This window comes from Gossypium hirsutum, chromosome D11, assembly GCF_007990345.1.
Source record: "Gossypium hirsutum isolate 1008001.06 chromosome D11, Gossypium_hirsutum_v2.1, whole genome shotgun sequence".
Taxonomy (NCBI): Eukaryota; Viridiplantae; Streptophyta; class Magnoliopsida; order Malvales; family Malvaceae; genus Gossypium; species Gossypium hirsutum.
Genome location: NC_053447.1, coordinates 63593111 through 63607409, shown reverse-complemented (window position 1 = coordinate 63607409; position 14299 = coordinate 63593111). Strand labels below are relative to the sequence as shown.

At 31.2% G+C, this 14299-nt stretch overlaps 1 protein-coding gene across 1 annotated transcript; it reads left to right on the top strand.

The window, feature by feature from the left end:
- The first annotated feature begins 8710 nt into the window (after positions 1–8710).
- Positions 8711–11925, top strand: LOC107929712 (receptor-like protein 7). Its single transcript, XM_016861222.2, has 3 exons — positions 8711–9738; positions 9836–9907; positions 10017–11925. Exons 1-3 carry the CDS (start codon positions 8850–8852, stop codon positions 11789–11791), a joined length of 2736 nt encoding a protein of 911 aa, XP_016716711.2. The 5' UTR covers positions 8711–8849; the 3' UTR covers positions 11792–11925.
- The last annotated feature ends 2374 nt before the right edge of the window (positions 11926–14299 follow it).

The following is a 14299-nucleotide window of genomic DNA, read 5'->3' as shown; positions in this document are numbered from 1 at the left end:
TTTCTTAGATAAGGGAAAATACCTATGTTTTCATGCTTTAAAAATGTTTGACTTGGATTGTTTGAATCTTTAGTGCTCTTTTAGTTGAATTATCAATGTATAATTATTTGTGAATCATGTCAAAACATTATTGATGCGAATTGTAAGTTGAGAAATATTAATTTTAATTGTGAGTTTAGGATTTTGCTTGAGGACAAGCAAACACTTAAGTGTGGGGGTATTTGAAAAGCCATAGAAGTAACATATTTTTAATCCTATTCTTGATGCTTTTTTATCAGCTAAATAATAGAAAAACGGTAATTACTAGTACTTTTAGTACTCGTGGATATGATATTCCCTACTCACCATAACTATACTATTATTTGATAGGTGCGCTTGCCTTAATCGTATTTATAGTTGGTGACCATCAAGGGACCAATTTGAATCAGTTTGGAAAGTTTAGGAAAAAGATACAAAATTTAAAAAACAGGGCTCACATGGCCTTGTGCCCCACACGACTGAGACACATGATCATGTCTAGGGCCCTGTAACAATCGAACTAGGGACACACGGTCGCGTCCCAACCTGTGTCCCCACTCGTGTAACTCTTTGAGTAGTGTCACATTCTCATGTGCCAAGCCGAGTAACTCTCTGAGTTGTCCCACACGCCCATGTGTTAGGCCGTGTGTTAAGCTGTGTAACTCACTGACTTGCACCCTAAAGAACTCATCTGATGACACACGGCCATGTTGCTAGGCCGTGTGTCTCACATAGCTGAGTCACACGTCCGTGTCTCAGGCCATGTGGACCTAAAATGAACCTTAAGCAACAAGTTTACCAATTCAAGCTTACTTGGACTCTAAGTAATCCATTAACTAGGCAAAAGACCTATTCAAAGTGACCTTAAACAAGCTCTTTAAACCTGCTAAATCAGCCATCCTAAGTGCCTAACCAATGTACCCTCATTGGTACTACAAGTATACACAATTATATACAAAATGAACTATCATTCAAAGCATTTTAAATGCATCTAACATTTAACCAATATGCCAAACATAGACATCTCAATTGCAATATTTCAAACATACTTATCATGAGCTTGAACTTAAACAACATACCTCATTCACATATAATAGATAACTTGACTATTTGCACTTAAGATCATATTTTAACATTTTATATATCAAAAAAATAGTAATGACTTACAAGCTTATTACACGCCATATAATCCAAAATGAACATTCCAAAAACTACTGAAAATGGGTGGATAGTGTGACTTGAGTGTCAATTCTGGTCGTCCAACCTTCAAAGTATCTACAAGAACAGAAAATAACACAAGTAAGCTTATTGAAGCTTAATAAGTTTGACATACTAAAACGATAAATCTTACCAAATTAAATACAACAAGTTAAATAATAATACAACCATATATGTTCCCTATCATCCACAATCTCAACTGGTGAGTTATAAAATTCAATTCAGAACTCAAATACATGACAAATTTGTCCAAAATCATTAAACAAGTTACCTTACCGAAATTTAAAATCTAATGAATGACTTATGGATATAAGTACATCGATATTCCAACCAAAACACACTAGATGCTCACAAGAGCTAATCCATCCAAACACACTAGTGCTCACAAGAGTTAATCCAGCTGAAACACACCAGTGGCTTCGAAGAGCTAATCTAACCGAAATCACATTAAAATAGGGAGTTTAACATGAAAGTTCACAACAAATACAGAACCTCAGTCTACTCGGGAAATAGATATATATATTTATATAACACTCCACAACAATCTCCACTCCAATTCCCTACAACACACTATATGTAGATTGTACTCTATTCTACGTTCAATCCGATCCAAATATTGAATTCAATAACATTTCTCAAATAAGCTTCCATCATCTATAAATTAATATATCTACTATACCATTTTATATCATCCAAAATTTCATATAAATACTAAATTTTAAATCTTACAAGCTTACCTTGAATAAATTGTAGTAGTTATAGAAGTTCAGGGACTAATCTGTGACTTTTCCTTTTTCACGTATATCGACAAGGTCTTGATCTAAAATATAAAATTTCTCAATTATTAGATTACATTTCATAATCCAATTTACTTTACATTTGATACCCTTTTATTTTTTAGAATTACACAATTATCCCTAACTTTCACAACTTTGGCAATTTAGTACCTTAATCCGAAAATCATCAAATTAACCATTTTTCTCAAGTCAAAATTATAGGAAAATATTCTAGGCCCTTAATAGTCCCTATTAAACATCAAATTCACTATCAAACCTTGTAATTTTAACATTTTCACAATTTAATCCCTAAATCAAAATCTAATAAAAATCACTTCACAAAATCACCAAATACCACAATCAAAGCTTTAAATACATGATTATCATAATAAACATTCAAGATTCATCAATGGAAACTTCTAAAATTTTTAATAGATTCAAAAACGAAGGCACAGGCTGGCTGGACTTAGTTGCAACGATCTAAAATACATAAAAATTACAATAAAATGGTGAAGAAATCACTCACATGCAAGAGATTTAACTTGGGCAATTCTCCTAGCTTATGCAACCATGAATTTCGACTATGGAAGAAATAGAATGAAAAAGAAGGCTTATTTCTTTACTTAATTTTGTTTTTATTTTAATCACTTTATCCTCAAACCTAATTAGAATTTCTTTTTTCTCTCTTCTTTAAATACATCTTTTTCTTTTACTACCTATTTTATTTTTCATAAAAATCTTCATCTTTTGCTGGAAATTTTATATTTATATGCCAAACACAAAATCAACCCTGTTCAATTCATTTTTTGTGTCGATTTAGCAAAAGATCGTAAAATTCATGTTTAAACGAGCCAAGATCGGTAAACAATCTTGTTTCTAATTCCATAGAACCCTAGGATTCTGGAAAAGCATCGTTCTTGACAATATTTCATATCGATTTTGAATCTTTTTCGAGTTTTCTTGAAAATCTTGCTAAATTTTGATAAATCTTGAAGGTAGATATTAATTCTTGCATTTTTGTTGACTAAAATACCCGTGTAGGTGACCTAGATTAGATTTGGACGTGAGGATCGTCGTACGAGACCCCAAAAGTAAAGTGTGCTCTTTTACAATAAAATTGAAGAAAAATCAAACCCAGCCTAGACAACATGGCCATGTGCCCCTATTTATTAAAATTTATAATTTTGACCCAAAATTTTACATTTTGATCAGTTTAGTCCCTGAATAGGTTCCACACTATTTATAGAAAATTAAATTATGCAATAGGTCCCTGATTATATATGGCATGCTAGAACCTATGAATGATTAAGTTAATGCGATATTTATTAGCATTTATGAATATTTGTATGAACTATAATTCATATGTTGTTTTATATATTTTTTTTGATCGTATGAATAGTATGCCTTAAATTATTGTCGAATTGAATGTATGAATGTTCTTGAGTTTGTTACTGATTTGCCGTGTGTTAGAACATTAAATGTTACAATATATGAATAAATTAAATTGACTATATTGCATTGCATGCGATGAGATGATTGATCGGAGGAAGTAAATGACAATATATCTATATTTAATTGGGTGTTATGTACTTACAACCAACGTAGATTCCATCTACGTCTGTTTTACCGTGCAACCACTACCCTCTGACAACTTTTATCTATAAGTATGTTGTGCTTTCAAAGCCATTGGCAAGTCTTATCTACATTTAATTGTGCACTGTGTATCCACAGCTAAAGTAGATTCCAACTATGTAAGTTTGTTGTGTGTCTACAGCCTTTCGCAGTGAAAACTACAAATTATTGGTGGTATATATTCACAACTCGGGATGATTGGAGAAAGGAGTTCTGGGGAGCTCCCATTATGGTGTTGTAACAGCCTGATTTTCAGTGGTGGTGGAACTATAGTTTTGAGACCATAAATTTCCATCGTATCGACTCATAAATATTATTTTTATAATATTTATAGAGTCAATATAGTCATATTAAAATTTGGTTTAGAAATATTAACATTTAGATAGTTAATTAAAAGAAAAAACTAAATTGTAAAAAAGTACAAAATATGTTAATTATAGTAATTAAGTGATTAAATGGCATGATTAATAAATGAGGGAGGACTTAAGAAATAATTATGCCTTAATTGTAATAATGGGATGTCAATTAAATAGAAAAAAATAAAATAGTGTGAATTGGATGGCGATTTTGTAAATAAATGGAAGTTTAATTAAAATTAAGTTAAATTAAAGAATGAATAACAAATCTTTTTCATTATCTTCTTCAAATGGCCGAATGTCATAACTAGGGTGAGGAGAAAGCTTCATTTGGCTTATTTCTTTGCATGTAAGTCCATTTTGATCCCATTTCTTGTAAATTTTATATTTTTGAGATCATTGTAACTAGGTCCAGTTAGCCCGTACCTTCATTTTTTATTTTGTTAAAAACTTTGGAAGTTTCCATTGATGAATATTGAATGTTTTTTTATGAATATCATGTATTTGAGCCTTGGATTGTTTTGTGTAATGATTTTGTAAAGTGATTTTTGTGAAATTTTGATTTTAGGATTAATTTGTGAAAATGTCAAAATATTAGGGTTTGATAATGAATTTGATGTTTATTAGGGGATTTTTGAGGGCCTATTATATTTGCATAAAATATTGAATAGAGAAAATTCGTTAATTTGATGAATTTCAAGTTAAGGGACTAAATTGAAAAAAATGGTAAAAGTTTGGGCAACTGTGTAATTTTAAAAAATAAAAGGGAATTAATTGTAAAATATTTTGGAATTGAAATATATGCTAATAAATGAATAATTTTACATTTTAGATCAAAATCTCATAGATACTCATAGAAAAGGAAAAATGGCGGAATAGTCTCTAAACCTCTACAACGATTACAATTCAGTCCAGGTAAGTTCGTATGGTTAAATTTAATATTGCATGAATTTATTATTTATATTATTTGTATATTCTATAATTGGAAATGAATTAATGTTGGAATTATATTATTGATTTAAATATTCAGTTTGGATTGAACTCGGGATTTGAGTACATTCGTGTTGGTGTATGACGGGAGTATGGAGTGGAAATGGTATTGGAGGCAAATATCGGCATATTTCGAAAGTAAACTGAGGTTCTGCATTTGTTGTGAACTCTCACGTTAGACTTTCTGTTTGGCGTGATTTGGGTGGATTAGCTCTTACGAGCTTCTGTTGGCATGTTCGAGAGGACCAACTCTTATGAGCTTCTGTTGAAGATGTAATCTTACCCGTAAGCCATTCTAGAAATGGAAAATCTCAGTAAGGTAATTCGATTAATGAATTTGAAAGATAGGTTGTTTATTTCATATTAATCTGAATATGGATGAATTTATTGATTGAAGTTGTGAATGACAGGTAGTTTTTTGGATGGTTATTATTATTTGAATTATTATAGTTAATTTGGTAAGATTTATTGTTTAACTCGTTGAACTTACTAAGCTTCGTTAAGCTTACCTGTGTTGTTTAATGTCATTGTAAATTCTCAGAAGGTTGGACGATCGGATTAGCAGTCAAGTCATACTATCCAGCTTGTCTCGGTAGTTTTTGAAACGTTTAATTCGAATTATATGGCATGTATAGGCTTTAACTAGTTTTGGTAAATGTTTGACCTATATAAATACTATGAATGATATTTTGTGCAAATAACTGACTTGTTTACTATAAGAGAATGAGGTATAGTTGTTATGCTAGTATGTATGGTATATATATTTTTGAATTGTTCTGATTGTGGTAAATTTGATAGGTATATTGATCAAGTATTGATTTAGTGGATTGATGACTTGAATATATGTTAATTTGGTTGTAAAATGTTATATATTTGTGGTACCAATGAGGATACATTGGTAGGCACTATTTAAGTTGGTTTTGACGTGTTTATGACTCGATTCTTGTCATTTTGAATTGATATTTTGATTGGTATTTGAGTTTCTTAAGGTCTAAGCAAACTTGAAATGATAAACTTGTGTTTTAAGGTTCATTTTAAGGCCACACAGCCTGAGACACGAGCGTGTGTCTCAACAGTGTGTGACACACGACTGTGTGTCCCCTGTAGGCTCAAGGCATGCAAGTCAAGCTATTATACGGCCTAAAACACAACTTGGCACACGGGCGCGTGACTTGGCCATGTGACCAAAGTCAATAAGTTGCACAAGCTAGGACACGACCATGTGTCCCTATTTCGAATGTCCACGCGGCCTGAGACAGGGGCATGTGCCTCAGTCGTATGAGTCACAAGACCTAGCCACACAGCCGTGTGACCCCTGCAGTTCAAAATTTTTAACTTTTTTCTAAAATTTCCAAATGGTTCTAATTTAGTCCTAGACAAGTTTCAAATTATTTTTAGGGCCTCGAGGGCTTTATTAAGGGACATTATGAATGTTTTTAAATGTAATTATATTATGTTTTCATTAATATATGAATTGAATGGTTTACTATTCCATTAGTCTGGTAATGCTCCGTAACCTTGTTCTGGTGACTGATTTGGTTTAGGGGTGTTACAGGTGTATAGTGGTGGGGTAGGATCTTTCTGATAAATCGAAACTGTATGACATTCATAAAAACATCTTCATACAAAACTATCATTTCTTAGAATGATACATATATATACACATATGTACATTGCTGTGTGATCTGAAATATTGATATGTGTGAAATTACTATAGATAATTGCTTGATGAACATTGTTTCTGTATGATTAATCATTACACTGATCATTCTTGTACTGAGTTAATCTGAAATAAAAATATTCTGAATTATTATTCGATTATGATTATTCTAAATTCTGAGAAATTTATAGTGAAGTATTTTATGTGAAAGACCATTACTCTGAAGTTTTTTGTGCTTGTGTTTATTCTCGTAATTGCTAAAGTGTTTTGTTTATTATTTTGTTTCGGTTTCCTTGTGATGGAACTCACACTGAGCTTTCATAGCTCATCCCCTTATTTTCCTTTTTCATAGATAACTCAGAAGGTTAGGACTCAGACTTAGCATTCGAAGGGCTTGACTCAAAATATTGATTTCTATAGAAAAGTATTTTAGACAGATTATTTTATAATTCTGGTTATTTGAAACTACGTTATTATTGTGGCATGAAATTTAGTTTATGATTTTTACTTAGGCGTGCATGACATTTAAATCATTTAGGCTATTAGGATATGAATTTTTATTTAATTATACATGAAATATGATTTTTATTAAAATCACGTTAATATCACTTCCCGCTGCTAAATTGTAAATGTATTTTGTTAAGAAAGTAATTCGGATTTTCAAACTAAGTTTTCAATAGTAAAGACTGTTATAATAAAGATATTAAACTGAATCAATTTTTATAACTTGAGAGCTTTTTCTTAAATTGACTAAGTTTTCTTCTAAGAATAAACCAATGTTTTAATTAACTATTTTTAAAATTCCAATATTTCTGCAAGTCCGTTTTGGTGGCTGATGTAATCTCTCGAATTTAGGTCTAACGGTTAGACTGGGTTGAAGAGATTATAAATACGTTGACTTATAGTTACTTCTCAAATTATATTTTTTATATTGAAATTTTTATTAAAATTATTAGTAAAAAATTACATGAATGATTAATAACATATTAAAAATTTAATAATTTTAAAAATAAACCATTATAAATTAATACTATATGGTTTTTAACATAATAGTAAATGATAACATTTTGTAATCAATTAATAATAAAGAGGTAAACACCTTATAACATAATATTCCCTCTATTCTAGTAAAAAGATGTTATTGTTGATATTTTTTAGGTTAAATTTTTATCTCAATTATTTTAAATATTTTAATTATTAAATTTTATAAAAAATACATTTTGAAACTAATTCATTGAATTTTTTATAATATATATTTTGTCAAATTTTATCCATAATAAATTTTAAAAAATAAAAGGTCAAAATTGAAAAATTTTACCCTAAAAGTTATAATGTGAAAATTTTAGTAGGATAGAGGGGAGTATCAAATAATTTATAATACATGAGTAACAAATATTATAAATAAAATTATAGTAAATGATATATAATATAAAGGTAATTATTTGGTATACAAATAATGAAAAGTTTTCATTCTACAAACAAGTTGAGATTTTACTACATATCTTCTTCTTTTCAATTTTTAAATATAATTTAAGGATATATGGAAAATTTGAACTCAGCTAATTCCCAATGTAAAAATAATTGTTCATAATATAAAGCTATATAATTAATGTATCCTATAATAGAATTGTCAATCCCTATAAGACACTTTATAATTATAAATGTAAAAAGTATATAACTTATTAATTAAGTAGAAAAAGTAGATATTTTATAAATATTATTCATTTAATATCTAATTGAAAAGAAATTCTAAAGTAATACTTTATTAAAAGTACATAAATATTAATGAATAAATATTATAATATTCGCAATTTAAATAATTTACATACAACTAAAGATAACAATATTAAAATAAATAAAGATTGTATATTTATTTTTCTATTGATATTTTAATATTTAAAATTTGAATTTAAATTTAAAATTTTCTATTAATATAATTTAATAAAATAATTTAATTATATTTCAACTGAAAATATTAAATTAAATTACCATATTATTGTTTAATAATCTTGACATGTATAATTTAAAAAAAAACCCTTCGTCCGATCTTATTTAAAAAAAAAAAAAAAAAAAAAAAACAGTCCCTCATTGACCATTGCCATCCTTGGCCATTCTCAGCCAACGATACTGGATCGTTGGTACTTATCTATAGAAGTTGTTCAGTCTCCTAGGACATCAAACTAAAGATCAACATAAGCAATGAAGCCATCTCTTGCATTTGCATGCTTTCTTTTCTTTGTTACTCTTTTCCCATTCACTGTCTTTTCTTTCTCGTCTGAGCAGCCTGCGGTACTTTGTCACAGCGATGAGCGTCTTGCTTTGATGCAGCTCAAGGATAGCTTCATCATCGACAAGAAAGCATTGGCTGCTGGTTCTTGTGCTTATCCTAAGGTTGATAGTTGGGATTCTCAAAGCATTGACTGCTGTTCATGGGATGGCATAGAGTGTGACCAAAACACTGGTCTGGTGATAGGCCTGGATATCAGCAGTAGTTGCCTTTATGGCTCCATCAATTCCACCAGCACTCTCTTCCGCCTTGTTCACCTTCAAAAGCTTAACCTTGCTAACATCCATTTTAATTACTCTGTGATTCCATATGCGTTGGGCAATCTTTCGATGCTCACTAACCTTAACCTCTCCAGATCTGAATTTTCTGGTCAAATACCGTCAGAAATTTCAAATCTGCATAGGTTATCTTCCCTCGATCTCTCGTACGTAGATTTGGCGTCTCCGATTCCAAGTGTGTTGGCCAACTTGTCCTCGCTGACGTCGATTAATCTCGATTATTGTGGATTGCAGGGCATGTTTCCATTAGCCATTTTCCAGCTACCAGAGCTTGAAACTATTCGGCTTGTAAATAATTCCGATCTCAAAGGTTACTTACCAGAGTTCAATTTCAGCACCAAACTTAAAGAGTTAGCATTGGGGAATACAAACTTTTCTGGTGAGTTACCTGCTTCAATTGGAAACATTGATTCTTTGGAATTCTTGGGACTCTATAACTGCAAATTCAGTGGGTCAGTGCCATCTACGTTGGGTAATCTCCCCAATCTCAAATATCTGAATCTTGGAAGCAATTCTTTTACGGGTGAGTTGCCTTCCATTAATTCCAAAACTTTTTATTTATATTATTTCGTTGAGCATATACTTGAAGTTAAAGGTTCTTCTTAATTGCTACTTCACAGGGTTAGTGCCACCAACGTTGGGTAATCTCACCAAGCTCCATATGTTGTATCTTCAAAGTAATTATTTCACGGGTGAGCTACCAGGAAACCTTACCTCTTCGTTTTTTTTATTTTTTTCTTTTATTCTTCTTTTGGTTTCTTTCAAGTTCGACTAATCAAATTTGTTGTAAAAAATTAACAGGTGTAATTCCTTCTGAGCTTACCAACTTGACCCAACTCACTGATTTGATTCTATTCGGGAACATGCTACAAGGATCAGTCCCAAGCTCAATCTCGAGACTTGAGAAACTTAAATTTTTTCACTGTGACGACAATAGATTGGGTGGCCTTCTGGAGATGGATGCATTCCTAGAGCTCAAAGATCTGCAGTATTTGTTTCTGTCCTTGAATGATTTCAAATTAGTTTCTCGAAATGATAGCAATGCCACCCGTCCTCAGGCTCAGCTTGTTGATATAGGATTACGGTACTGCCATCTAAGAGAGTTCCCATATTTCTTGCGCCACCAACACCGATTAGAGCTTCTTGATCTTTCTTCAAACAACATTCAGGGCCAGATACCGCAGTGGATGTCCAAAGTGAGCGTTGAAACCCTGTGGTTTTTAGACCTTTCAAACAACTCCCTCACCGGTTTCGATGAATTCCCACTTGTTCTTCCATGGTCTAAACTGAACTATCTGAAACTTGATTCCAACATTCTCCGGGGTTCTCTCCCAGTTCCACCCTTGTCTACAGTTTTCTATTCCATCTCTAACAATTCTCTCAATGGAGAAATCCCAGAGCTGTTGTGCAATCTCAGCTCTCTTTCCATTCTTGACTTTTCCTACAATAACATCAGTGGTGGGATCCCAGTGTGTCTGAGCAACTTCAGCAAGTCTTTATTAGTACTGAAGGTGCGGTCCAACCAGTTAGATGGTCCCATTCCAAGTGGTTGGGCAACTGGAAACAGCTTAAAAATGATAGATTTGAGTAAAAACAAATTGCAAGAGAAGATTCCAAAATCGCTGATGGAGTGTAAAAAGTTGGAATATCTTGATCTTGGAAACAATCAGATTAGAGATGCATTCCCTTCTTGGTTAGGGTCTCTTCCCGAATTGAATATTCTTATTTTATCTTCTAATGCATTTTATGGTAGGATAGAGAATCCTAAGTTGAATCTCATTGTCTTTCCCAAGTTGCGAATTATCGATCTTTCTCACAACAGATTCAATGGAACCTTGCCTTGGGGTTACTTTGAAAGATGGATTAGCATGTCAAGTCTAGATGGGAAAAACTCGCCAACTCCTAAATACATGATTGAAAGTTTAGTTATGAGGCTAAATGTTGTACAAGTTACCAGGGATTATGATTACTCCATGACAATTGCAAACAAAGGCATGGAGATGAAGTACCCAAAGATCATTCGAACTCTTGTAGCCATTGATTTCTCTGACAACAGATTTGATGGAGAAATTCCAGAATCGATTGGGAAGCTCAAAGAACTTCACGTGCTCAGCTTTTCGAAAAACAATCTTGTTGGAGGAATACCAGTAGCCATAGCGAAGCTCATTAATCTTGAATCTTTGGACCTTTCCCAGAACAAGCTAGAGGGTAGAATTCCAATGGAGTTGGGTACTCACCTCACTTTCCTGGCATTCCTCAACGTCTCTTATAATCGTCTCACAGGGCTCATACCGCGAGGCACACAATTTGAGGGTTTTCAAAGCAACTCCTTTGACGGAAATCCAGGGTTGTGTGGAAAACCCTTGCTAAAGGAATGTAGCAACAATGCTAGCGGCCTGCCACTTCCATCTTCAACTTCTTCAAAAGAGTTTGGATTGGATTGGAAAGTAGTGTTGTTAGGTTATGGATGTGGATTTTTATGTGGAGCGGTGATTGGGCATATTGTGATAAAAAGGAAACCCGATTGGTTTGCCAGGATTTTCTCCAAATTTCCTACAAGAAGGCGAATGAGATGAATAATTTTAATATGCATGCAAGTATTATATAAATAATAAGTGGACTTCGCTTGTACGTTGGGTTGAATATTGTATAATAATTTGTTTTCTCATATTATTAATTTGGGATAATATATTTAATTATTTATGTATAATTTAAATTACATTGTGTTTATTAAATTTTATAAAATTATTAATCCATCACTTATGTTACTGGTTTTTTACATTGTGATTTATGAACGCATCATCAATAAAAGATCAAATTCATGGGGTTTATCCATTATTTGGATTTAATTTTTCCCTAAGGAGGTCTCACACTTTATGGGATGCTTTTTTGGCAACCTTTAAAAAGTTGTTATCGGGTAATGTTGTTTGATAGTGAAAGATGTGGTCAATGGTTGGACGTTGAGAGATGTTGAGTTACAGTTTTTTTAATTAGATTTTTTTTCTAAGGATATAAGATGTGAAAAGCGTTGCTCTCTTATTGTGAGAGTACAATTGATTTTGCTTGGGGAATCTTGTGTGGAATAGGGTGGTATATTTGAAGGTTTTTTTTATGGGCGGTGAGATTAAAAATAATAGTGGTAGCGAAATTAGTTATTATAGAGGTGATATTGGATATTATAGTGGTGAAATTAAAATTAATGGCGAGGTGTGTGTTTAGATTCAAACTCAATTATATTAATGAAGTGAAAAAAAAATGATTATTAAGAGCATTACATTAAAACTTAAATATAATAGAAGTTTTAAAATATTTTATTTTTATAAATTATTAAAAACACAGGACATTATAATTTTATTTGATAAAATATTATGTATCACAACATTTTTATAAATATTTAAATTATTTATTTTATAAACAATTTAAATTGTTTATGAGGAGATTTGAGTCTCTCATGTATTGGTTTCAATTATGTTTGCTTCATGAGCATTTGACTTAGCACTTTATAATTTAATTCATCTAAATATTTATTTTCAATTTCCAACATAAATATTGTATTCAATTAATTTAATTAATTTTCCTATTAGATAATTTTATCAACTTGATTCTAATTCTGTTAAAGCCATGACAACTCTACCATAAAAGAATTTATTAGAAAATATATTTAATTTACTTATTCAATTGGACTCATAATGACTAATTAATTTAATTTTATTTTCAAACATCAATTATTTAATTATAATTAATTAAATAATAACTCAAAAACCTTAAATTCATTCTCAAGTCATTTCTATACTTTGTGAGAAAATATATTCATTTGTAAACGCGACTTATTCCTGAAACTTTATCATTTCCATTCATTTCTGGTTTTAACGAACTAGTGAGGGACCGACTGAATATATATAATTAGGGCTCAAATAATTTATAATTAAGTTTCAAATTTTTGCTTATTAATTATAAACTTATTTAGACATGAAGTCATTCCACTATAGTATCATGATTGAGCTCTCCCTAGTTACGTATCATTACGAAAGGTATTTAGTAAGTGCTCATCCAATGACCTTTTCATAAGAGTGTTACTTTCATGAAAACTCAATTACTATCAAATAATAAGAAAGCTATTCATTACAAAGATAAACAACTTGTGACCACATTTACTTTTCATCTATCATGTAATGCTAATGAGAGGATGTCATTTACTCATTAGGTGGGCTATGAATTCCACAACTGTGAATGACACAACATACTCAGAAGTTGTATACCTAACATAACAACTTTCAGTTCCTTATCTATTTGAACTTAGGTTTTTACTTTCATCAAAGTCTATGAGTCACGCATATATAGTTAATCATCCACTTAAGATTAAGATATACCACACTATGAATGTTAAAAGTGAATAAATCAATAAATGGATCTAGGATCTATTCTACTTGGGTCATATTTGATATATTGTCAATTTGTCAGTCATATCTCTATTTATATCTTCTAGGAGTCATCTATTTCGATGCTCAAGAAAAAACATCTCCCCAATTAGACTTGATAAATGACATATTAGTATTTCAATTAGTCTACTCGTTTTCGATTAGACTAAGGACAAGTTTAGATTATCTACTAATACAAGTTGTCTTTCTGTATTACGATCTGACCATGTAACACTGTTTAGTATTAGTTAAACATTAGATAATTAGTGAGCCAATATTTTCTTCCATTTTGTTTTGTGCGCAAAAATCATCGAGGGCCATATAAAAGAAAAATTAATGTAACCAATAGATATTTTATTAAACCAATTTGTTTGAAAAATACAAGTTACAAAAACAAATATACCACACTTAGGGCACTAGATCTAATATCAACTCTATTGTCAATTGAACACAAGCTATCAATACATTAAAGTATATGAGTCACATACACATAGTCAATCATTTACTCAAGATTGAGATAAGTCACACTATGGACGTCAAAAGTGAGTATATGCATAAATAAATCTAGGATCTATTATACTTGGGTCCTATCCTATGTACTATCAGTCAATTCAGTCACATCTATGTCTCTATCTTCTATGAGTAATTCTCTCCGATACCTAAGAC